This window comes from Uloborus diversus, chromosome 7, assembly GCF_026930045.1.
Source record: "Uloborus diversus isolate 005 chromosome 7, Udiv.v.3.1, whole genome shotgun sequence".
Taxonomy (NCBI): domain Eukaryota; kingdom Metazoa; phylum Arthropoda; class Arachnida; order Araneae; family Uloboridae; genus Uloborus; species Uloborus diversus.
This window is the reverse complement of record NC_072737.1, coordinates 140656291-140683159: the sequence shown is the minus strand read 5'-3', so window position 1 is coordinate 140683159 and position 26869 is coordinate 140656291. Positions and strand designations below refer to the sequence as shown.

The 26869-nt window shown below is 32.5% G+C and overlaps 1 protein-coding gene across 2 annotated transcripts in view; it reads right to left on the bottom strand.

Annotated features, from left to right (window-relative positions):
• LOC129225964 (recombination repair protein 1-like) overlaps positions 1–26869 on the bottom strand; it is a 60023-nt gene that overhangs the window by 16711 nt on the left and 16443 nt on the right. The window contains exons 4-6 of one of the 2 annotated variants that reach the window (XM_054860530.1): positions 26534–26735; positions 23452–23514; positions 10830–10973 (exon numbers count right to left, since the gene is read on the bottom strand). In XM_054860530.1, coding sequence (XP_054716505.1) covers positions 10830–10973; positions 23452–23514; positions 26534–26735 — 409 coding nt within the window. Of the gene's footprint in view, positions 1–10829; positions 10974–23441; positions 23515–26533; positions 26736–26869 lie in introns of those variants that run through there. The other variant, XM_054860529.1, reaches the window with a different exon arrangement.

The window sequence follows — 26869 nt, the reverse complement described above, 5'->3', positions numbered from 1 at the left end:
AAACTTTTCAGACCATAATTTCAACTACCTATGAGTAAAAAAAAAATTCTAGGCATTTCAAAAGCCTTTGAATTTTAATTTAAGAAGAACAGTATTTAATTACTGATCTCCCCTTCCTAACAAAGAAACTGCCTAGTAAAGTGCATTGTGCCATTAAGTATTCTAGTAGGCATCAAAATTTTGATGAGTGTAAATTCTCCTTTTTTAAATATATTACACTTCAAATAGAATAATTAACTTTAAATACTGTGTGCAGTGCTTCAAAAATGCAGTGGTAGCGAGTTGCAAAACTAAAAAGACTTTATTTCCTAGTCTTGGAGTTCAAATTCATAACACAAATGTGTTGGCAGATGTAGGCGCTCCTAAATGCAATGCATAAGCAGCTTGGGTCAAGCTAAGATTTTTATCTCAGACAATTTTTGTGAAAATTTAATATTTCAGCATTTTAATTTCGTGATTTTTTTAAAAATCAATTGCATAATATTTATAAAAGAAACAGTGCAAGATTATTTTTGTTAGAAAAAAGCACAAGTATGTCAAAAGTATGCATTTTATTATGTCAATAAGTGTTTTAAATAATCTGTTATATGAATCACACACACACACATATACAAAGATAATACAAATACTTAGGAAAAAGGAAAGAATTGAATGTCAATACGATGTTTCCATTTCAAACGTTTTTTTTTTTGAGGGGGGGGGGGGGCTCGGGATGGGGGTTAAAAATCCAAGATATTTAAAAAATAACGTTGCATTTTAGCCCAGTAAGCTTTGTACTATGTTCTTCTTAGGAAACAATCAGAAAGTTAACTTTCCCGAAACAAATGTGAAAAGATGGACTAGCAATGCGCTAAAATTAGCTAAGCCTAATTTACACGTGCAGACGAAAAACGGAGACAAAGGGCTGAAATGTTAGGAAAATGTCCTATTCCCTCTCTCATTGTTAATTCTCAGAAGATCAAGGATGGGAAGGAATGAAACAAAGATCCCTCCCTTCCCAGAAGATCTTACTCCTTCCCACAACCTTTCAAAAGCCCACCCTCAGTAGAAGGGAAGAACGTGCCTTTGTTTCCTACTGATAAGCCTGTTTGAGTTCTGAGAATCTCATCCCCTCTTTGCCTAGGTGTTTGCTTCCCCTTTTGTTTACGGGGCCGTTTTAAGGGTGAAATTCTGGGAACAAGGATAAGACATGGGCGTTTTAGCAGACGATCGCTGGACAAATGAAATTGTCCCGATATCGCGGCAAGTCGAAATGATGGTCGATGCATCTTTTTAAAAACACAGGGTGCAATTTCTCATTTTTGAAAAGGGCGAGGCGCATTTCGCGATCTAAAAGAAGGGCAGGGCGCATTCTACTGATATGGAAAAGGGCAGGGCGCTGCGCCCTTCAAAAACGGCCTAGCGGGAACACTAGTTACTACAAATCTGCATTGAAAAAAAAAAACCCCTAAATGAATAACTCATTTTAAATTGGTAATTAGTTTTTAAATTTTAAATATAATAGTATTAAAATATTAAATTTATAAGATAAGTTGAATTAATATCATAATGTGCCTCAAAAAGCAGTTAAAACCGAAGATTTTCATCAATACCTAGTGCTGCCACCATCTTGGATTAATGACGTCACACAGGCCATCTGACACAAGTTCAAGCAAAACACCCGGTGAGGCATTGTTATATAGGCCATAAGGAATGTATTAGCATTGATCTCACAATTTCCTCACGAAATTTCGCACGGAGGGTCTTTTTCCTTAAGTATGCAACTGGACTATTTCCTTTTTCTCAGTGCAGTACAATATATGCATTTCAAACCTTTTTACTTTCTGCTTTATTCATCATTTTTCTTTAACTATTGCAGTTCATTATTGTAATTTTCCAATGCATTCATTAGTAATGTTTTGTGTAATATGTTTGGGTTACTAACAAAATGTTTGGATTTTTCAATTCCTGTCCCACGTACCTGCGAAAATCCCTCTCATACTTTTTGCATTTCTAAAAATACCTTTTATTACTTTTCTGGCGATCCTTTTGTCTTCTATAACATCCCTCCTATCATATACTATCTATGTTGATATGGCTTTATTTTTAACTTGGCGACTTCTAAGTCACTTATTTTATATTCAATATTCCAGACATTTTTAATATAAGGATTATTACTGTGTAATTTTTCTTCCATTAAAAATGTGTTGCTTTTTTTTCTGTTCTTATTGGTAAGGAATAATATTGAGGAATAATTTTGAAGCTCTAAAAAATTTAGGTGAGACTTTAACTAGGGGGCTTCGCCCCTTGCTCGCTAATGCTCACCAACCCCCGAAGATTGCTTTGCAAACTTATTTGATTTGCAAAGATTTAAATCTTCAGTTAGAAAGAAACAGATTTAAAACGCATTATGAGCTCTCTTTGTATCAAAAAGCACCCCTTCCCCGGGTTTCAAAATAACTTGCAGAGCCGTAAGGGCTAAGGGGCTCCTGAGATTGCAAAACTGCAGTTTTGTATATTCATGGTCTCAGTAATATATTATGCTCTTTAGCTCGGGGCTTGAATTGAGTTGAGCCAAGATTTTCGGTTGAAATTGAAACCCTAAAAGTTTTTGAATAAGGCAAAGAAGATCAGGGGTCTGGCCAGAGGATATTTGGGTCCGTTAACGGACCTTTCACAAAAATCCGATCAACCAAAACGGACCTTTCACAAAATCCCGATCAAACAAAACGGACCTTTCACAAAATCCCGATCAAACAAAACGGACCTTTCACAAAATCCCGATCAAACAAAACGGACCTTTCACAAAATCCCGATCAAACAAAACGGACCCTTCACAAAATTCTGATAAACAAGATCGGATCTTTCACAAATTGTTTATTGAAAGAACAAATCTGAAAGCAAAATAACGCATATTTCTGTGTATAAACCGATAATTTTCGGATTTTTTTAAAAGTCAAATTAGAGGGATCAGCTTATACAAAATCGGCTAATTTTGAAGAAAAAAAAAAAGAAAATCGGCACTCTTGCGATGTTCCTGCAAGCGATAAATAATTGCTACTGCCAAATAAATATAATGGTTGTTTGTTTTATCACACCTAATTAGCAGCGGTGTTGCTGTAAACTTTCTGAAAAGGCATTGGTAAGCACTTTTCTCCGCTTATGATTTAATAAACAATAATAGTAATATATATCTGCGAAATGAACTTAGAACTGCAAAGTGATAGTAAGGGTGGGGGGAAAATATGATCGCTTCAGATAGGGTTACCAACTTTAAAATTATCACCACTTAGCATCTGGCATTGAACCTTTATAATGACTTGATTAAAAAATATTCTCATCATTTTACCAGATGGTCAATATTTGCGTTTTTACGGTGTGGTGCGATGTTTAATTGTTATTTTGGGAGAAAATTATATGGGTTTTGATTTTTCGATACTAACAAGGATGATTAACTTTAAATAAACTCTTTTAATTACCGTTTTTTTCTTCTTTAGATGTCTACATTTTGAAAAATGCAATCTTTTAACATCCGATATGAGAATCATATTTTGTTCTTTTTTCAAGCTAATTTCGCTTTATTAGAATGCTAATAAATGAAAAGTCTCTTTATTTCTGTTAGAACTCTCATTTCAAGTTTTTGAAGCAAAATTCCGTTTTCTTTTATGAGTCAAAAATTAAAATGCTGAATAGATGGTTTATTTTATTTATTTAATTTTTTGCGTCAACTGTGTCCACAGATATTAATGAAATGTTTATCATAGGACTCTAAAATGCAATTTTAAAATAATTTTATCAAAAATATTTCTTTTACAAGCTGTTTTTATACTTTTGATGCCTTCACTTTGAGAATTGCGATCTCTTTGCATCCGCTATGGGAATCCGATTTTTCGAATTTTTGATGATATTTACGCTTTGTTAAGAGGTAAACAATTAAAACATCTTTTTATTTTTGTTAAAATCACGGAATTTATAAGTTTTAAACGAAATTCTGTGCTTTTTAAGAGCGTCTTCAGTCAAAAAGTTAAATGCTGAACCCCCTATTCTGAATTTTATTTTATTTATTTATTTTTTTGTTACAATTATTTTAAATACTGTACAGAAATAATTCTAGTATAATATATTTCTGTATAGTATTTAAAGTAATTGTAAGAAAAAAAAATGGTAGATAAATATTGATACTTGAGAGAGCGATGCTGTATGATTGTAACTTTTTTTCCTTTTGGAGACAGAAGCTCAGTTTTTCGACCATGGGTCGAGTTAGATCCGGAGTAAAAAAAGCTGCTCTTTTCAGTCATGTCAAAAAGAAAACTGTAGGACAATTCCTTCGTTTTTTACTGATAGATTTAATGAAGAAAGTAGTGCCTAAATTTTAGCTAAGCCTAAAAAAGTTCAAGCTAAAAACGCAAATGATTCCTGCCATATTTAAGTAGAGCACTGAAACAAATTGCGTAGGACGCAGAAAATTCTACTCTTTCCAACAATATATAATATTAATATGTGTAAGTAATTTTTCACCTCTTTAACAGGCAATAATAGGCCATTTATGCAGAATTTGAGCTTAAAAAAATCAATTACAAAAAAACTAATTCAAGTTTTAAAAAATAAAGCCCCAGGTGCACACCCCCAGAGCTCAGGGTTGGCAAAAACCCGGATTTTTTTTAAAAAAGCCCATAGATCCAGGGTTTTTTGGGTTTTTTTTAAATAAAACCCAACTAAAGCTGGGTTTTTTAAAAGAAATGTGGGGTTTTTTTTTGTCTTTTTTTTTATAGGAAAAAATGGGGGTGCTTGCAGCATATTGTAGTGTAGTGTAGAAGTATATGGACAAAGCACAAAAATTGTCTTGGGGTAAAAAAGGCTGGAAAATTCAGCATTTTCTGAAGAAAAGTAGTAAAGACAACGAAACCCAAGAGTGGTGAAGTTTCAGATTTTTTTAGTTTCCATGATTACCAACAGTTGGGCAAAGTTACTTCTCGAGTGATAAAATCTATTGTTTTGTTTTTAATTACCATATTTTTTTTTCGAATTTTACTTTAATTGTATTTCATTTCGTTATGCAAAACTACTGTAGAAACCTCAAGTAGTTTAAATCCCTTTTTTACTGAATTTCAGCTTAATCAAGACATTTCCTTGAGTTTTATGTTGCCTATTTTTCTACTCTGTATACAGAGTAAGAAATATTAAACTTTTTCGTAAGATAGTGAAAATATTGTACATCCTATTCTGTTTTCTGTCCGACCGTTTGTAAAACCTGTTAATTTCTAAAAAATATACCTTGTTTATTTGAGATTTGTGACGTGTTGGTTTGCAGAAAATAATTCACATGAAAGCCTTATAGCTAGAGTAGTTTTCCTCTGTACAATCTACAAATATCGAGAAAATCAGACGTGACAGGGACTTAGTCAAGATAATTTGTTATTTATTGACCAGTTAAAGAAAAAAAGTTAAATATATTTATATAAAATCTTTGAAGTATTTTTTAATGCCGTTAAGAGTTAAGAGAAACTATTAAGTTCAACATTAATTTTTTATGTCCATTGTCTGTGGTGAAGAACAAATAAAAAAGAGTTTAAATTGTGAAAGTATTCAAGTTATTTTTTTTTTTTTTTTAACTTCTCAGAAAATTAAAAAAAAACCAAAAGTGGACTAAATATTGGGTTTTTTCAAAAAAAAAAAAACCCATTGGGTCCAATCCGGCCAACCCTGACAGAGCTCGAAGTAATTTTGTACAAAATTTCAAGGCTGTATGTGCTACTGAGTCTCCTGGACGTACTTCCACCTCAGACTTCCTTCCAGAATTTCCTTGAAACCTTACTTTTATTTACTAAAAAGAGATTAAGTTATTCGGTACTTCAGCTGAGCTACCAATATATTTATATATACTTTTTTCGTTACGCTAGGTCTATTGGTGACACTATATGTATGTAAACAGTGTTGTAGCCGGAACAAATATTTAAAGGAACCCAACACTTTCTTTTGGATCTCATCTCTAGCTGACAGGCGTTTGTTTTAGGGTCAAAAAAGGGTGTTTTCGACTCGACAACTTACGCCAGTTTTTTTATTTAAAAAGTAGACAGTTTATGATTATAATATTTTTATTATGTTTATGTATATTTAAAGCACATAGTTTTAACAAACATTTTTTAATTCTCTTGTATTATACGCCAATTGATTGATTTTTTTTAAATTATTTATTTTGTGATTTACACATTTTAAAATGTAACCTAAAGTTCACATTCAAAATTATTTTTTTGTTTCATTTTCACCTGTGACCTACTACACTTGGAGGTATTATATCACTATTTTGAACTACAGGGTTCATACACTTGTGGGGAAAAAAATTCTTCAACTTTTTCAGGTTGTTTTCTAGAAAATTCCAGGTTAGTCGCTTCATTCAAAATTAAGTTTAAAAAGCAATAATTTCAAAATAATCAAAATTGTTTAAAGTAGCCATGCAAAAGAACTGAAATCTGATTTCTTTTTTTTTCCTCTTAAAATTTTAAGTTATTTTAAATATTTTGTTCAAAAAGGTCATTTTAATTCCTTTACTACTTGTTGAAAACAAAGTACAGTAGAGTCTTGAAAATCCGAGTCTTGAAAGTCTGAGGTTCTGCTTAATTCACGATGATTTCTATATACTTCAATTTGGCTTTTTAGAGTTTAAAAAATGCTTTACATTAAAATCTGAAAATCAATAACTGTTACACATGTGAAATTTCTTTAACTAAACTTATTTAAGCAATAAAAATAGTCTTGAGAGATCGGTATCAACAACACTTCCTAATAGCATGAAATATTCGTTAACTACAAGTGAATTAAGTAGAGTAGATCATACATTAAAGACCAACATACTACATTAAATAACTTGAAATTAAAATTGTTTTTCCATATTCAAGAACCTGTAATACTCTTTTGGAATATCAGAGGGCATTTCTTTTTTTGGAAAAAGAAAGGGTACAACGTGGCACCATATGTACATATGTTGATACAGACCCCATCAGGACAAAACTTGCCGATATGAATTCAGGGAGCTTTAAAATGCATTTTTTGGCTGCCTACAAATTTACACATACAGTAAAACCTCTTAAGTCGTCGCTCAAGGGACCAAAAATTTTTGACCACTTATGCAGAGTGACTACTTATGTGGAGTGGGAAATTAAGGAAGAAAAAAAAAGCCTTACAAATAGTATTCATGAATGGCAGTAGATGTCTATAAATTAGTGGAAATATTAAAAAGGGGGAAAAATACTAATGACAGTTACTTTGTTTTATTTTCTCTTACTTACACATTACTAAATAACAACTTATTTTAATGTAGTTACGATACATTAATACAATCCTTCAATGTTGACTCATGAAGTTGTTGCTTACGGAAAAAAATGATCTCTTCTAACATACATCAAGCTTTAAATTCTGTGTTTGTAGTTCCTTCAACGGATGTTAAATACTGAGCTAACTTTCTCCAGGTATTAGATTTCGTATGTCTTGCTGAAAGGAGTTTGATTCATACTCTTGGCACTCGGCAGAGCCACAGCAAGAAGTATGCTTTGAACGACCAGAACGGAGGATCGAGATTTCATGGAAAAATGACTATCAAACAGCCCTTCCACTAAGTCCGACACTATTTTTGAAGATCCGATAAGGAAAAGGAATTTTAGAAAACAATTTTTGAGTGACTAGTTAACCGGGTAAAATGAAATTTGGTGACAAGTAAAGGAGGATCATTTTACATTATTGTGAATGAGACTTTTTTGGGACCTAAGAAAAACGACCACTTAAACGGAGTGACCACTTAACCGGTCGGCTACTTATTGAGGTTTCACTGTAAATACTTACAGTCATCGTGGAAAAAAAGTCGAAATTCTTTTAAGAGTAATCAAAATTTAGATTCATGTTAGAATAAAAGTGATACATTTTTCGTAAAGAAGATACTTTCTTTTTTCTTTTTCGGCTAAGGAAGAAAAGATACGAGTAGCTATGTTGTATGGATAGTGTAAAACTTTAATCATGAAGTATTTAAATATTTTTCGGATAATCCGAGTTTTCAGTAATCGAAGGTAGCATGAGCCCCAATTACCTCGGATTTTCGAGATTCTACTGTATGCACAACTTATTTTAACGTTTTTTCAATGTCACTTGTCATGCATGATATAGCATTTTGCTGTAATGGTGCACTTTTTTGTGTCTGCTTTTAGTTTACAATACTTCTTTTTTATTTTCTTCTTAGTACATAACACAAAACATATTGAGCAAAATACAAAACTACTTTTCGGTATAAATATGATAAACTTGTTGCATCGATTGGCATACCATATAATGCATAATTACAAAAATCAACATCCAGCCATAATAGACCAGTGCCAATAATCATCAGTTTTTTTTCTTTCGCATATCAAAGGATGCTTACATTAAAATTAAAAATTGTCTTTTCTAGAAAATAATTAATTTTTAAAATTTCATAACTTTATTGCACATTTTATGTTATTTTCATAGTTTACATTGAGAAAAACATCCAATTCTGTTTATGAAAATTTATGTCTACGTCCATTGTTTCAAGTAAACATTAATCCAACGATCAAAAGACCAAATGATCGAATATGGCGACTAAGTGAAAAATTTAAGATAAGTAGAATTTTAAATTTGTAGCATAAAAGTAGTTATAAATAATTAATAATCCTTAAAAAACTACAATTAAGACAAAATAATCAGTTTTTAGCACATAAGCATCTATATTAATTAGAATTTAAAAAAATGTTTTGAAGATAAAATTTAGCATTTTTCAAGAAAATAATTACGAATTATCCAGGGAAAAAAACTCATTTTGCGTTGTTTTTAATAGATTGCATCGAAATAACCATCCAATGCCGTTTTTTGGAAACTTATTCGCTTAAAAAGTCTTGTATACTTCCATCCTGGGAATGACCAAATATGGCGGCTATGCCAGACAATAAGAAATATTATTTTTAATTTGTAGCATGAAAACAATTTAAAAATAATAAATATTCATGAAACTACAAATCAGTTGAAAAGTTTTTAGCACATTTACATCCAAGGCATAGGCAATGAGGGTAAGATTAAATTTTTTTACAAACAAAATTTTTCATTTCTTAAGAAATTATTTAAAATAATAATAAAAAATTAACTCTAATTTGAATTCCGAAACTTTGAATTCAAATTATGTTTTTCGCAATCACGAGTTGCGACAAGACTCTACTGGTTAGAGTTATTGTTTCTAGAAATGACTCCCCCGCCGAAGCATGTCCCTCCTCCTGGGTACTTACGTGTATATAGTTGTGTGTGTGTAGGCTTACGAGTGTGCACGTAGGCGTGTGCATTTGTGTAAAGGCGTGCGCGCGTAGGCGACTGTGTATGAGCATGCGTGTATAGGACATGGACGCCACCGCCCAGCAAAAGTGGATTCCGGGGGACAGTGCTGCAGGCCTGGCCCAAGCTGAAAAAGGAACCGGAACATCAAGGACTGTCAAGTGAGAACAATAAGCAATCGTGATTGCTCAAAAAAAAAAAAAAAGATGCAGCACATTGTGTTATTTTTAGTAATTTGCAACTAACATCCAATTCTGCTTTGTTTTTGGAAACTTAGGCATTTAAGGATCATGTCTATTTCCATCTTGTGAATGACCAAAAATGGCGACTATGTTTCAAACGTAGCTGAAAAGACTTTCCGATCAAAATACCTCCCAAATTGACCCTCCCATCTTCAGGCTTGTGCTTATGAAGTAGTAAATTGTCTTCTCCCTGTTGAGTATAAGCAGAATTCCTGTTCACTGAAGGAATTTTTTCTTCGGAACTATTGAGTGTCAAAACGGACCAACGGAACTATTGGTCAAAGGGAACTATTGAAGCCCACGGAAGTTTTTTGGGTAGCCACTTTTTTATTGCCAGCGTCATTCTGCTTCAAAATTTTTACAATTTTTTTCCCAGAAATATCGATAAAAATGAAGATTAGATCTTATACAACAAAATTCCCAGAGAAAAAATTTGAATAAAAAATTTTTTGGGGCAAATTTGAAAAATTCCCTGATTTTCCCCTGACAATTCCAGGTTTTCCCGGAGCATACGAACCCTGAATTAATGCACTATTTCACGTAAGTTCAATTTTGAAAATTTGTTGATGTCAAGCAGTTTATTTATTCTTCTATACAATAAAATTTATTAACTTAATTTTATGACATGCTGAAATGGAACCTGGGATTTTTGGAATCTAAAACTTATCTTACCATTCGACATCTTACAAAACGAACTATAATTGCTTTATACATCTGAACCTGAGTGAAACTTTTTTGATTCATTTTTCATAGGCATATTTTCTTACTTTTAGGTGATTTTAGTTATTTTTCCTTCAACGAATATTACTGATCTAATGAAACATTTCAAATATTCGTGAGTATGTCATGCAGAGGGATCATCTGCAACTTTATGAAATGAACAAAGTCTTTCAAATGAACGGATCAAAAGAATGAATGATCCTCTGATGAATGATTCTTTCAAAAGACATAGCCCACCTCTAATCAAGATGTACATCATGTACATTCCAGGTGCAGAGGGAGTTAAATAAAAAATGGTTGGCAACTAATTTGTAAGTTCACATTTTAATATCACATTTCTTATCTGTCGAATTTTTTTTCTTCCATAATAATCACAACTATATTTTAACAGCAAAATCTCAGAGCAAAAAGTTATGGAAATACATTTTTTAAATTTTATTTGTTTTCTTTTGATGCTGAAGTTGACTGCTGGTAATGAATATTTTTTCTCAAGATTGTTATTTGTTGACGACTTTTTTTCTCACTTTTACAAATCTAATCAAAAACAATAACAAAAATACCTACCAATTTCTTCATGAGCAACATTCAGGTCACCACATAAAATAACAGGCTTCTTTTCATCCAACTTTTTTAAATAGGAACGAAAGTCTTTGTCCCATTGTGTTCTGTACTCCAAGCGAATAAGACCTCTTCCAGCATTAGGAACATCTTTTGGGAAAAATAAGTACTATTAAATATTTTTTTAATTTTTAAAAATAAATTACAACACAAAATTAAAATTACATGTTAGCATTTTGTACAAAACTAAAGCTTACATCCTTCTCTTTTTTGATAATGTTTTTACTTAAGTATCATTTTAAGTTATAGTTAAGTTTTTTAATTAAGAAGGAATTTCAAAGGCGTCTTTTATTTTTGAGATGTAGGCATCCCATACTAGAAATCCTGGCAAAGCTATATCCAGAATTTTTTTCAGGATTCGCACATTGCCCTAGCACACACACATAAATACATATACACACACATACACACATAAAAATCTTTAACATAGATGTTTTCTGTCCTATTTTTAATGATTCCACCGTTGGACTGTTATATTTATTTCTTATTATTTTTTTATTCACCTTTGTAGTGGTAAGGATAACAGGAGAGTCCTCTTTTAGTCGTATGTAGAACATCCATAAATTTAGGGGTCCAGGAGAAATGTTTTGAAAAATAGATACAAAAATCAGTATTTTGAGGCCTTATACGGAGTAATTGAGACTACAAAAATATGAAGAAAAAAAGGTAAACAAAGTATTTCAAAAGTTATGCATTCTTTTGATCAATCAAAATAAAAATTGCTTGTCCGGCAAAATCGTCGACATTAATGGACAGAAAGGAAAAACGAGAGAGGAGAAAAAGAGAAGCACATCGTCATTTGCTCATATCGGCTTTTAGTGTAGTTTATCACTTCCACAACACCCCCTCCCCTTTTTCATCAAATGTGCTACAGATAAAAATTGTACAAAATGGTTTAAAAGAAATGGTGTAAAGAATCTTAAAATAAGAATCTAAAGAGTAATATTCTGGCCATTTGGACAATTCATACTTTATTCTCTTGATAAGAGACAAAATTGAAGAACTTTTCAAGGAATTCCAAAAACAAATAATTTTCAAAGACTCTCTAACAGTTGAAATTATTTAAAGCACTTTATTTGCACTTTTCAGAAATTGATTGCAGTCTTACAAAATGATTATAACTTTGTAAGACACTACTGTTTTAAGTTAAAAAATAAATGTAGCAAAATATTTCTCAAAACAAAAAAAAAAAGAATTTTTTCAATCACAAGTAGTGCAGAAAATGAAATAGAGTAGAGTAAGTGTTATTTTTTTTCTCATGCTTAAGATATTAACAGTATGCAGTAGAATTAAGCTAAAAGCAATAACAAAAGAACTTCCAAAATACTGAATTTGGTTTTAAATAAATAGCAAGACATGTGTGAACATATCAGTCACAAAAATTTATCTTGAAACATCAATACAAAAATGCAAGAATCAATTTTTTTGCATTTTTTCCTCAGGATGTATCAAGTAGGGCTGGACGATATCTGGATTTGCATATCGTGATATATCAGAAAGTAAACATCATGATATATTGATTTAATCAGCTGTGTACATATAGAGGGGGACTTATCATGGCATCCCTTCTCCACACCTTTATGAAATACATATCAAAATCAGGCTCTCATTCTTACAGGATCATACTAATAATTACTTTTTTCAATTCGAAACAAGAGTTTTGAAGAATTTCCCAACCTTTATAGGTACAGTACCAGAGCGTTACAATACACACCTTGGGATCATTTGCATCAAAGATTTTGGCATTATATAGACAATTTCTAAAATTTATAAAATACTATTCAGATACCAACCACATCAGAATTCAAAGGTGCCAATTGCTCCCCCCCCCTTTTCTCAACCCTCTCCCTTTTTTATTTTTTAGATTTCCTTTTTATTTCATTTATTTTTTAAAATATTTTTATATATCATACCTGCCAACCTCCGAGCAAAAAAATCCGGAAGATTTTTTTATTTTTATCCACAAGATTTTAACGCAAAATAAAATCAAAAAGGACACCTACCCTCTTTACATTTAACAATATATTAGTTATGAATTTCATATCAATTGAACTTACTTTCATTTAGTTAATATTACTTTTATTGCTTTCTTTAAAAGTTTGGAAATAACATTTGTTACTCATCTTAAAAAAAGAACGAAACAAAAACAGCTCGAATTGAGAGAATGAAAAGATAATTGGCGCCAAAATTGTGCCCCTAGTTGCCCGCCGCGACGCTTGCTTTGATTGGATCCCGATGAAGTCATGCGCTGTATCACTCAGTGACATCATAATCTTGCCTCGCTTCTCGTGCCATTCTCTTACGGCAACCTTTCCTTGGCTACTTGGCCTAAAACGCTATGCCGCGTTCCACAAAAGTATCGTTAGCGCCAAAATTGGCGAGATAATTTTTTTTCCTACAAAACGTGAAAAATCCGGAAGATTTTGCTCATAACCGGAAAAACGGAAAAGGACATAAAAATCCGTAAAACTTCCGGGAAATCCGGAAGAGTTGGCAGGTATGATATATATTATTGGTTTATTATTATTTTATTAGAAAAGTTCTGTGCTACGCCAATGACACACACCCACAAACTAAATAAATAAATGAAATAAAATATAAACAGAACAAAATTAATAATTTTTTGATTAAAAATAAATCAAAAAATTATCCCCCCCCCCCCGGTCCAAAAAACTTTTTTTTATGGCGCAAGTTGTGCTATACCCCCCTCCTCCCCTCCCTGTGAGTACCCTTCTCAGAATAAGTGTTAACTATATATAACTTATAGTGATATAAATTGCAATCAAACAGTCTAAAAGCATAAACTAAGAAGTAAAGTTAAAAAAATAACAATAGGAACAATAAACAACGATAATTATTTTAAAATATGTAACAATAACAAAGAAGTAAGGAGAACAGAGAAAAGAAAATTAATAAAGCGCCAGAAAATCAAAAGAACGGTTCCAAATAAAAGCTTAGTGATAAATTCGGTGAAGCTCGAGAAGGTGAAAAAACTGGTTTCAGCAGCTGCAACAAGTTCAAAATTCGAATATCCTCCGAAATTCGAAACGACGAAGCTTGCTACCAAATACCGGTGTCATTAGGTGTGTCCCCTCCCCTCCCCTCCTCCATCCACTCTCGAAGCAGCGCAAGCGTGGTCCATGCCAGATGCACCGATGACTAACACTCCTCCGTTCGCGCTATGTGACGGGAAGCGATCGTGCGGTGGAGAGGGGGGGGGAGCGTAGTCTTCGAATCCGCAGGTCTCGGAGGGGAATCACCGATCTTCAGGCAAGTCGAACATCCGTCGGAAAGATCGCAATTCAACCGGTTTCGTGCAGCCGATTCCAATGTCGGTGAATTCAAAATTTGAAGATATCGGTTTCGTTTACGATATACCGCCGGCTGTGATATATCATGGGTTCGTTTTTGTAAAAACCAGTTTTTATGATATGACTATGAAACCGGTGTTCAGCGGTATATCGATATATCGTCCAGCACTAGTATCAAGGAGCTGAATTTGGCACATCTTGATAACCAGATGCTAGGGGACCGGCCCTTGGGGAGTCCATGGCTCCAAATCCGTGCAGTGTAAGTTTTATAAGAGTTTTAGGGGGACAAGGCCAGGGGTGTGCACAGGGAGGAGAAGGGACACTTGTTGGCCCAAGCTTGCTTTGCTAAGGTAGCTTTGGGGGGGGGGGCTTGGGTTAAGGTAGCTTGGGGGTTTTCTTTTTCTTTTGGTCACAAAGTGGCGATCGGCACTGAAATTTTTGGTCGGCATTGAAAACTTTTGGCCGCCATTTGGGGAGTGGCGACTGCTGATCTGCACCTCTAACCTGGTGCGGCCCTCCTCCCCTGCTACTGCCTACAAGGAACCTTGTTTTAATACAAGAATATGTGAGCAGAGCTGCCAACCTTTGAAAACCTAAAATCGTAGCAGAGTTTTGCGCGGAGGGGTTGGGGGAGTGGAGAGGGTAAAACGATGCATTTTTCCTTACAAATGTAATAGAAGTAATAAATAAATTACGTTTGTAAAATCCAGAAAAAGTACCCCCCTCCCCTATTTTCAAAACCAACTGATACATTTAAGATGGAGAGAGAAAGTTGCTTGTAGTATTAGTATTATAAGATTCACAACAATTTTTAAACAATGTGCTTTCCACATATGCCATTAATCTCTGGAACTAGCAAATTGTTTTTATGCATGATATTGTTTGCTTTACTTTTTTTTTTAGAAAAGAAAACCTTCGTATGGAGGGGGAACTAAATTTCTAAAAACGCTCTGACCAGCTGAGCTGAAAATGTTTGGTGTGTGTGTGTTATTTATTTATTTTTGAGGGAGGGGCAAATGAAGATGATTATCGAAATTTACGAGGAGATACTGGATTACAGAATGATCTTACTTTTTTGGGGGGGGGGGGGGGGGGTATATTCAATGGAAGTGTTACTTCTGGGATTCCATGATAAATTTACATTAGGACAAGTTCCAGTAAATTTTGAAAAAATGTTTTTTCTAACTTATTTTATCACTTTTAGTATGATAATTTCTTTGTGTTTAATTTTGAAGACAAATTTCGAACATTAGTTAGCACAAAAGCATTATTATCTAAATGGTTAATAATGTGGACAATATCTGTATTTATTAAATTTTTGCATTGAAAAAAAACAGGCTCATTGCAATCTCAACACTCGTCTTCCATATTTTTCACTAACTTGAACTTTTAGCACTGCTTTATAATATAATGAATTTCCAGGGTTCATACTCCATTTGGATGAAAAAATTCCATGACTTTTCCAAGACTTTTTCATGACTTCAATGAAAATTTTCATGACCTCTTTACACACTATTTAATCTCAAACTTGCTAATTTTTGGAAATGAGTACAGTCGGACCTCCATATATCGAAATAGCAAATTTCCGGAAAAAAATTCGATATATAGCAACAATCTTATTTTATCGTACAAATCTCCTAAAACACTAAAATTAAAGCTAATTTTCGTGTATAAAACCCAATTTCTAATTTGTACGAGCATCGGATTAAATAAAAGTTGAAAAATAAAATAATAACAGAAATTCATTTTTGCGCCGTCATACATCTTCATTCTTCTGCAATTAACTTGATTCGCAACATTAGGGGGGTTTCGTTTTGACAGTGTAATCGAGAGTAAAGTAAAAAATCAATCTACTTAACTGGAATGATTTTTACTGAAGCTGGGTTGTTGGGAATGATAATCAACAGACAAAAGGGATAACTTGAAACTGATTTTACAGTGTTACTGGTTACAACTGAATTGAAATGAACTTGAGGGAATTTAAGAACTCCAGAACGGAACAACGACCTATCTACACAGCCCTCAACCCCAGATTCCTTATGAGTTTCGTAGCAACCTTTAGTGAGCATAATTTTTCTCCCCTAATAATAATTTTTCATGAGACAAAGAGTCTGAAGTGAAAATTTTTTTTACGAATGTCTCGAAATTTTTTTCGATATATAGAGATTTTTTCGACACATAGAAAGAATTTTTCTATGTAATGAACATAGAAATTTGCTGGGATTTTGATATATAGAAAATTTCTATATGTGGAAGTTTGATATATGGAGGTTCGACTGTATTAGCAAAACCTCTGCATGAATGCAACAGGCTCATTGAAGCATTTACTCGTAATGGACAAAACATAAGTGTGCACTTAAAAAACTAAACTATTCTTATTTGTCTTCATCATATAAAGTTAAGTAAAGTAAAAACGCAGTGAAACGAATATGATGATGCTTAAATGTCTGATATTTGTTTTATAAACAGGCGGAATGATATTGAATGGGACAAAGGTTGAATGAGTCGTCACTACGTTTCAATAAATTTGCTTCAAAAGTTGACTTTTAGTGTCAACAGTGCATTTAATCATCCACTTAACTTGACAGTATTTTGGTTAATTAAAGTAAAGTCACATAGTTTAGTTTTTTATGTTTCTAACAGGGGATTGCAAGTGAAACTCTTTATAAAAACGCTGGAGAAATATGAAAAAAGCGAATTTAATCTAAACATTCTTGCATTTTAATTTTTTCAACTATTGCAGCATGACACACAGAATGTTTGACCCTGTCAACTTTTTTTCCTTGCTTGTTTTAGCGGGAAAAACTGAATACATTTTGAATACAAAATAAATTTGAACACTGCAATGACACAGATAAAAAGGTAGAATTTAAAGGTGAAATACAAGTAAATTTTTGATTTAGCTTGAAGCTGGCTGAAAGCTTCAAAACCATCACATTTTATGCATGATTTTTTTCCTTAATCTAATTCCAACGATATTGATATTTTTGTTAGTCGAAAATTCAAAATTTTGCAACTTCAGATTTGTATTTAAGATTCTGCTAAAATAATAATTAGTGTTGGTTTTATAATTCCTTTTTATTTGCTTCAAGCTAAATGGAAATTTTATTTGTCGACTATTTCTTTTTGAATTCTATTCCTTTTACATCTCACAGAAACCTTTTTTGGTGGGGTTTTTTGGAACAAAATTTTATCAAATAATACAAAATACTTCCAATTTCTAAGCTTCAACTCTTTCTTTTTAGTAAAGCAACTGAATTTATACAGTGATGACAGGATAGTGCTAGCTATATAGCAAAATACTCTTAAATTCAATTGCTAAATTAGATGAGCTAGATTATAAAGATTTCACGCATGAAAAAATTGAAATACGGTGAAAAGTTTAACACAAGACCGAAGGGACTGAAATATTTTTTCATGTTTGAAGAACTGAATTACCCCACTATAGGTACTACTACAGCGAATTCTGTGTAAATTGACCACTTTCGGTGTAGTACTTTAGTGTTCAACTTTATAGGTTTTACTGTATATCATTTCACGTTAACCCATATTTCATGTTAAGCTTATTTACGATCAACTTTTTTCACTGTATATCCATAGGTGCGAGTTGGGATATGAGTCCTAGATTGAAAATTTCTTGAATGTATTCCAGTATCGTATTATTTTTACTTAGCAAAAAATCTTTGTTAAAATCATCTATTGACAGTTAACCCCGCCACACTCATGGACAATTTTTTTTTTTTTTTGTCTTCTTCATTCTAAAAATTAACCAGGACCCCCCGTTAAAATGTTGCGGGGATCCTAGGTCAAACACTTTTTGTGCCCCCCCCCCTCTTGTAGTCAAACCAAACAATTTTAGCCACCTGGGGCACCTAAAAAGCAGGGGGTCCTTCCCAGGCCATGCCTTATTCACTAATTAGGCCGTGAAATTACTGTTAGATGAACCTACAAGCTTTGACATATTCTCAAGTTAATCAACCGACCATGTGTTTTACTTACCTTGGGATGAGGAAATGAGCATAACCAGTTTTCATAATCATATCACTCGATTTTTGCAGATCATTCGAGCACTCGCTTATGAATTCCTAAGCAATGAACTTCTCAAGTACCAAATCTCATGTTCTCGTTTATCACTTCCCCGAGTTTTCCCGCAATGGACTTCGCAATTCGCTATATGTCAACCGTTCAAGGATGTTTCTTGATCAATTTCAGAACTGAATGGACCTCTCAAATGGTTGACTTTTTAAGAAATTCAGTTGCAGGGGTGCCCACAGGGGGTCATGATGCAGACTGCGCTATTGAAATTTGTTAGTGGTGTTAGTCCATTATAACAAGAATCCTATTGGGGACACAGACCAATAGTTTTTTAAAGGGTGCTCAGTCACTCTTAAAAGAATGGACACCATGTGATCTGAATGGTCTTATAATCAAATGATTGCTTCTTCAATTTTTAGTTGTATAGTTTTGTAGTAGAATATATGCTGTTAAGTGCTTGGTTATCAAGCAATTCTTTTGGATGATTTGGTAGTCAAATGATATCAGTGATGTTCTCGTCAATTTTTCGTAATCCACTAAGCACAATATGTGTATGTGATCATATACATAGTATGTTATAATATGAAAATTTATTACGCTTGAGGGTATACGCTGTATGTCTAAAAAGTGTTTGAGAGTATATGGCTTATATGGAGAACACCACTAAATGGTATATTTTTGCGTGAAAGGTGTTCAAGAATTATCATATCATATACCTAGTACAACACTGCCACATCTGCAAAAACTTTTTTTTGAGAAAAATCAATTTAAATGTAATACGCCTTAGCTTAAATTCTTATAGTAACACACTGACATAATCTCAAAAATAGGGTTAATTTTTTTTTTCATTTGTAGTTGGTCTTGCATTTTAATAGAACTAATAAAAATCCGGGACTTCTGTATTACTCGAAATCAACAATTTTTGACTTGCCGTGGTGTTGTATTATAGGTGTGCAAATGGGTGGGTTTACGAGAGACAATGGTTTAGTGTCCCAGTGCTATAATTCTTAGTAGCAAAGTTACAATTTGGGGGGGGGGGGGGCTCGTTGACTATCACAAAACTATGTAAAGCATTTATCATGTACATTGTTCCGTGGGGACTCCTAACAATTGCGATGTGGCTAATCCACCATTAGTAGTTCTTGAAGTAAAAATAGGGAGATGCTAACAGGTGACCACAATATCAGTCTGGTGCAAAAAAAATTCCCTCCTCTCTCCTATGCATTTTTGGTTAATCTTGCTTGATCAGTTTCAGTTACATCTGTACCATTTTCTCGGTAACTCATTTGCAATAATGAGAGACATACATTTTTTACATACACTGTTATCGTTTCAGCCATAGTATAAATTATACAAGCGCTATTGATATTCTTGAGCTACTGCATGCATTAGCATCGTTTTAACCTTTTTTTGCAGATTATCCACAAATTCGCATATCCACGGTTACCTTGCCACCCTATTCTGCGGATAATCAAGAGGTTACTACAATAAAAATTTGGGGATCTTGACTCTTTTTAATACAATTGAAATCTGGGAAAGTGTCGCAGAGGGGTGCACTATTGCTCACGAGGAGGCTAAGCACCAGTCACCAAATATGATATATAATCGAATAATTGTTTTCAAGTGTTTTATTTGAATAGGGTTATAATGCAGTAGTGTCTATCCCCCCCCCCCCAAAGGCAATGACACACATCCCTCAAATGTTACAGAAGACCCCTAAAATCAGACCAAAAGCCTTCTTGAATTCAATTGTTTGTTTTCAAATCTTTGGTTATCGAGTGATTGTCTTGGTGAATTTGAAAATTGAATAATCAGCTTTCAAGAAAAACTTGTTAATGAATAATCATATTAGCAGGTTTATGGGGGCATAGTTTCTGTCCCAGTGACAGAGCTTTGGAAGGAAAGAAGTCTCGTATTTGGGTTAAGATCAGAAAATAAATCAATTAAAAATGTTTGGGAAATCTTCATTTAAAATAATAAATGTAAGAGTTTCAATGCATGATCCTCAAGGGTGTCCCTACATTCATTATTAGATGACTTGAAATAAAAAAGAAATACAGTACAGTCTCAAAAATCCAAGTTAATTAGGGTTCATGTCACCTCCGATTACTGATAACTCGGATTATCCAGAAAATTCTTCAAGATTGAAAATTGACACTATTCGAACGACATAGAAGGGACACATTTTACTTCTTGTATAAAGAAAAAGAATATTCTCACGAAAAATTTATTGCTCAAATTTCAACATAATTTTTCGCTTTAACTACGTCTAAACAAATTATGACTTTATGTTTTCACGATATCACTGCATATTAATTTGCGCAGTTTTAAACAACCAAAACACGTATTTTGACTGCACCGGTTACCATTTCGACAAGTTTTCTCTATCAGAGTGCGCATGTACGAGATGTATCTTGCATAACACAAAAACAGTTAGTTGTGAAAGGTTTAAATTTCGTTTTTGAAACTCATGTAGCGTCGAGTTGTGCACCTATTTTTTTACTGCAATCAGATTCTCCAAAAGGGATGTTAACATGTTCTTTGTTGAAAATTTCAATGTCAATTTTGCATATCAAGTTATCTCCATACATATCTTGTAGTCGTAATACATATCTTTTAGTTGATAAATATTTCGTGTCTCTTTGGGAGTTGTTGAAACAACCTTCTCAATGTCTTTTCCTTATTTCCTGTTGGAAGTTAATTAGTTTTACAGAAGCAAAATTTCTATCTTCAGATTTTAATGAAAATATGTTTTAAGCGACTAAAAAAACTAAATTTAAAATGTAAATGAAGTACCTCAAATTCAACAGAACCTCGAACTTTCAAGTCAACTGTAATTTTATTTATTACTGATCTCTAAATTTTAAAAACTTCCTCCCCTGTCAGGGCTTCAGTTCGAACAAGGTGCCTGCTTGGTAAGGCATTGGACTCGTTAACTGCAGAGCTGCAAAGGCAGTTAAAGAACGGTAGTTTGCGTAAACGTTGACTGATACACGTTTACTTGTTCTGTACCAGCGGAAAAAGGAGGAAGCGCTTTTTCAGGCTTGCTCGTTCCAAATATTGCGCTTGGAACAGGTAATTTTTATTGTTAAGCCTTATTTCATTTTAAAGTTCAAATAAAACCATTGCAGCAATGAAATTGACGGAAATTTGGAATCATCAATATTCTCAGACTACCTTACCATAATTTTCATGATATTAAAATCAAATTGAAAACTTTAAATGGTTTGTACTTCAATAAAAACTAATGACTTTTATATACCTGAAGTTTTAAGAAGCTAATCAGTTTGCATACAAGCATTCAAATTATAATAGATAAAACATCAGACATTCAAAACAAGAGATAGAAGTTGTTAGCATATACGTATTTACATTTTGAATGGATTACTTTCGAATTAAGTAGAATTTGAAAAAACAGAGTTATCAGTGTTATAAACATTTACTCAAGTAAAGTACAAGGAAGAAAAAAAGTATAGTTGCTTATGGTAAACAATTAAATCTATCGCCTTGAATGAGCAAAAAATGTATCTTCAAACAAAGTAATTTAACTTCTTAATGAAGTTTTTTGCCAAAATAACAAATACCAAGATTCTAATTATTATAATATGCTAGCTAGTTGTACTCATGTTTAGAACAGCAGAGCATTAAAAATAACAAATACCTTGGACAAGGGCAACTCTTACGAACTTATTTTCCATTAAAATATTTGAAATTATGCTGAATTGAACAAAAAAGGTCAGCAATAGAGTATGTAGACTTTAAAAGTATACTAGCATACTCTTTTGCAGCTCATTTTGTGTTGGACGTAGTACCAGACATTAACAACTTGTTGAGAACTGTTTCCTGCTCTTGCTGTTTCCTTTAGAAATTGTCAACTGATAGCAGGCATTCCTCATTTGAATTGAATCGTTTTTATCGTTCAATTTCAAACTCCAACACCTTAAAATTACAACGAGCAACTACACAACATCTGCTAACCGCCATTAATGTCGCTCGCAGGTTTATTTGTGGCGGGATTTGCCTTCTCACAAAGTTTAGTTGTAATTTGCCGCGTTGCTCGCAGATTTGTTACAACTTGCATTGCACAAATCGCAGATGACGTAAAATACGAGAGAGCGACCTGCGATCGTTTTACTTGCATCCGGCCGTAAACCAGATCTTTTTTGATAGAACCATTCAGTAATGAATCAATCTTCCGATTCAAAAGTATACTTGTTTTGTTTACTTATTTGCATTTTCAAAATGCATATAAATTGATAGGTTCAGAAATTCCAGAACTTATTTGATTCCTGACATTGAACGTAGCAGTGGGTTGCATGGATTAGTTTTGAGGGCCGTATGTTGGGCACTACTGTTTTAGAATTCCTCTTTTTCTGTATTCTTTCGTCAGACTAAAGATCTTTATTTTCTAAAACCTTCAACAAATTGAGATAAACTCTGATAAATTTAATAATTAAGTGCTTACGAATGATAGAATTGAACTCGGATGCAATACAACCTGCTTTTTAAGTGATGTCCAAGCAGTAAAATCACATCGCAAAAAAAAGCAAGCGGATGTGAAAGAAGTGGATGCAATGAGATTTCAAAATTCAGATTTGATTTTGGGATTGTTCAATTTTCCACTTTTAATAGCTTTTATGTGCTATACTGTTAAATCACTCAAGATTTCTAATGCTTCTTCAGTTACTGTTACTTTCTCCTTGTCCAGGACATTTTTCCGTGACTTGAAATAAATTTCCATGACTTTCAATGAAAATTTCAATTTTCTATGACTTTTCCAGGTCTGAAATTCGCCTATTTTTTTTCCATGACTTTCCAGGATTTCCATGACCCGTACGAACCCTGAATTTCTTTCTGGTGCTGAAAGCAGTAAATTTATAGTATGGCATGATATATAATTTTTATATCTTGTATATACTTTGTGAAACTGCTATACAAGCAAGTTTAGTTCAAAAAAAAAACTTACATCCTAATGCATCGTTACATCGCGATGTAAGGTTGGCGATGCCTCACAATGTAGAAATTCCAACATGGCCCAGCCCTAATGCATGGTACGCAAGTGGAAATTTCAAATACCCCTGTGCCCCTTCATATAATTTTGGGAGTCTATTCATCACATAATAAAATTTTACTTCTTTAATATATTAAATTCAAATGATATACAATTTTTTGTAATGCTCATAAAAAAAATTTAACGTAATAATAAACTTACAGGCAGCAACAACAAAAAAAATTTTCATATTCAGTAGTAATGACTCGGCCTTCATTGTCATGTTGATCAATACCTGTAAACGAGTTAAAAATTCAAAATCTATTTAAAAAAATTACACAAAAAGTAGTTGCTAAAAGCTGAATGTGAATACTATTATCAAGGACAAAAAAAGTTTGTATCATTTGGATTTCAAGGAGAGACTTCTGTTAGCAAATAATTCTAATGATGAAACAATTAAATTCATATCTTACATTTATACTTATTTAGAAAGTATTAACTACAAAAAAACAAACTAAAATACGTTAGGCAGGAGGATAATGTTTATTCTGGAATGTTGACTATTGTCCACTGATGACACGTAAGTGGGGGAGATAAAAAACCATTCTAATAGCATTATGCACAGGAGTTTGAAAATTATTTGAATGAAGAAAGGAAAAATTTTTGAGTTATTGAGATGAAGGAGAAAAAATTTCATTAAAAAAACAACAAAGGTGCAAAGTGCAGGGAAATGTCTTTTTTTTTTTAATTTTGGTTACTATTGTTTGCTGACTGTGTATTTGCATTTTTTCGGCAATTTTTATCTTATTAGGCATTTGTAAGACATTTTAGGGCATTTTCTCATATTTTAAAGCATTTTTTCATATAAGTGCAATTTTCAAAAACTTTTCAGGGCCTTTAAAAGATTTTTTATACTGTATTATTTTTTTTTTGTATTGATTTTTTTTTTTTAATGAGAAAAATAAAAACAGGGAAACACATTTTTTGTTTAGTATTTTGCCATTTTAACATTACTGTGAACTTGAATGAAAAATGTACTTTATTTACTTTATTGTGAATATTTTCAGACAATTACAGTGGCTCCTAAAAGTGTTCGTACACCTACGACTTTCAATAAGTAGGACTCCTATCCATTGGATAGAATTAATATTTCGGAATAGGTATTTAATCATACGATATATGATCAATTTTCAACAAAATTACATGAAATTTTTTTAAAAATAATAAAACTTAAATTTTTAAAAATCAAAAACCAAGAAGTGCCAGAACTTTTATGTCACAAAAGTCTTGGTACACTTTTAAAAATGTCTATATATTATTGAATCTAACTTTTTATTAAGTAGAATATCATGCAGTATCAACAACACCTTTTAATCACCGGGGCATAGATTTCATTCTTTTTTCTTTTGCATAATTTCTGAGTAAGTGTTCAACCACACTTTGATCTATTTTTGTTTCAAAGCTGTATTTTCGTAATCTAGCCTGAAAATATCTTTAAATATGATACATTAAGTTCAAATCTGGACATTGAAGGGGTATTTTCTAAACTTTAAGACAATTTTTGAGGCACTAGACGCAAACTTTGAAAACTGTGTGCTTCTAATCAAATCTTGATAAAAAACTAAGTTGTTTCCCATAACTAAATTTTTGGCTAAGAATTTAAAATTGGATTTTAAAATATTTAAATAAACAGCATGATTCATTATATCATCAAAAAATTCCAAACTACCAAGTCCTCATGTTGATATGAACCCTCACACAAGAACACCTTCACCGTGATGATTAGCTGGTCCAACTAAGTTCTTCAGATTAAGTTTCTATTTTTTTTCTTCTATTTACAATTATACAAAAATTTAACCAAAAATGTTGAATTCATTTTTATTTGTAAGTAAGACGTAATTCCAAAACGTTTTGAGCTTATTTAACATGGATTTTGCGATGAAAAGCGTATGTTTTCTGTTTTTCGAACAGCCAAGAAAATTTCTGCGGGAAGAGGTCCCCATTTAATCTATTTAATCAGAGAACTTGGCGAACAATTTTAGGTGAAAATTAAATGTAAAGATTTTCATTTAACTTTGCAGAAACTTTTACAGCACTCAAATGTGTATTTTTCATTAATTTTTTAACTGTAAATCACCGATCAACCCTTGTCAACTTTGACGGTTAACCTTTTCTTACCTTGTTTTCGGTCCGATTCTTTTCTTTAAAGCATTTTATCAATCACTTTACTATAGAATGGAATAATTTAACTAATTTAGAGACATTTCAAACCAAATTACCGCTACTGTGAGAAAAAAAAATCTAATTTCGAATGGCGTTTGTGGTTTTTTTACGAATACCAGTAATTTTAAAGTAATAAGCACAATATTAAGGAATAAATAAACAAAAATTTAGAGCCAAATGATTTTTAAGGGTCAACACAATGCAAAAATAATAAAAAAACGACATATGATAATTTTTATCATGAATTAATTCGAAAATATTTGAGCATACAATGATTTTTGTGGCATATTATTTCTCTGTCTCTTCGTTTTTTGACCCATTTCAAAAAGAAGATCCGTCAATATTTTGAAAAAACTACAGGGTTTTATTTAGAATGACATAGGAATGATGCGAAAAAACATAGGACTTCATATTCAAATTTAGTTTCGCGTTATTTCGGTTTAACTAAAAAATTTCAAAGTGTATGAACATTTTTGGGAGCCACTGTATGTATATCTTTACTAAGAAATAGTGTTTCAAGTGAAAATTCATGTTCAAATCAAAGAGAATTTATATTAAGTGCACTGCATATTTTTTGCAATTTTTTTTCACTTTTTAAGATATTTTAGGTTGTCAAAATCCAGGCTCTACTTATTAACTATCAATTGATTTTGGAATATTGAAGGATTTTTTCCAAGAAAAGATTAACCGAGTTCGAAAAGGGGAAGTCAATGCATTTTATGAATCACAAATGCATTACTCACTACAAATGGGGTCCGCTTACTAAACGCGAATTATTCTTCTCTCTATTGTACAAACCAAGTATTTCTGATTTTCTTGTTAAGGGCTTAATTCAACTCGATTATGTTCAATTCAATCGAATTCTATGTACCAGTGTCGTAACAAGAAATTTCCTTCTCGTTGGGGCAAAGGAAATTTCTGCTTGCACTATAGGTAGATAGAATTTAATCGAATCAAATATGCCCCAAAATCAGGGCTCATTATAAGTACCAGTGACTGTATCCAGTTTCAATCAAAAATTTTATACAATCTCTGGATATATCTAATTTGAAATTCTAATGAAAAACATAACTCATAATAAATGATCTTACCGATTCCATACTTCACTTCAATTGGTTCTTGCTTTGATAAAAGACCAACTCCTGAATACCCATCTTTGTCTCCAGCAACCCAATAACAATGATAGCCATCAATTTTTGTAACTTCTTCAGGTAGTTTATCATCAGAACATTTCGTCTCTTGCAAAGCAATAATGTCTGGCTTTTCATGATTAATGTATGAAAGGCCGTCCTTCTAAAAAGAAAAATGAAATTAATAACTGGGCTGGGAAAAAAACATCTATAAAGATGGGAAAAAAAAGCACAGCTTTTATATTTAAATCCCAAAACAATGAATTCAAGGAACTGCAATTTTATTCATTGAACTGG